This window comes from Nestor notabilis, unplaced genomic scaffold (genome assembly GCF_000696875.1).
Source record: "Nestor notabilis isolate BGI_N333 unplaced genomic scaffold, ASM69687v1 scaffold21697, whole genome shotgun sequence".
NCBI lineage: Eukaryota > Metazoa > Chordata > Aves > Psittaciformes > Psittacidae > Nestor > Nestor notabilis.
The window spans coordinates 45,901-46,235 of NW_009936306.1; the positions used below are offsets into that span (position 1 = coordinate 45,901).

A 335-nucleotide genomic window follows, 5' to 3' on the forward strand; every position below is an offset into this window, starting at 1 on the left:
CCCAGGCCCTGCCCCCCGCCGCTCCACTCCGGGAGCATGGGAGCCCCACACCGCCGAAAAGCCTTCCTGCTGGAGCAGAACAGGGGGAAAGAGGGGCCAAACTTCAGCGGGAGTTCAAGGGGAGCGGGATGCACGCTTCCCACCGGGCAGGCCCCGCTGCTCGGGGCCGGGATGGGGGGAGGTACGGGACAGGCGTGGTGGTCCCCGGTGAGTTGGGGTGGCGACTACTCACTGGTTGGTGGGGGGCGCATTGAGCGGGATGGCCACCTCCTCCTCTTCGTACTCCGGCCCGTCCAGCGAGTCGCCTTCGTCCACAGTTCCCAGCCCCCCGGCCA

General features: G+C 69.9%; 1 protein-coding gene across 1 annotated transcript in view; it reads right to left on the reverse strand.

Annotated features, from left to right (window-relative positions):
* The window catches only part of RASA1 (RAS p21 protein activator (GTPase activating protein) 1), a gene marked incomplete at both ends in the record, with an annotated part of 46,034 nt that extends 45,707 nt beyond the window's left edge, over positions 1 to 327 (reverse strand). Inside the window, one exon of the mRNA XM_010018283.1 lies at positions 233 to 327. Coding sequence (XP_010016585.1) covers positions 233 to 327 — 95 coding nt within the window. The remainder of the gene's footprint in view (positions 1 to 232) is intronic.
* Between the last annotated feature and the right edge of the window lie 8 nt (positions 328 to 335).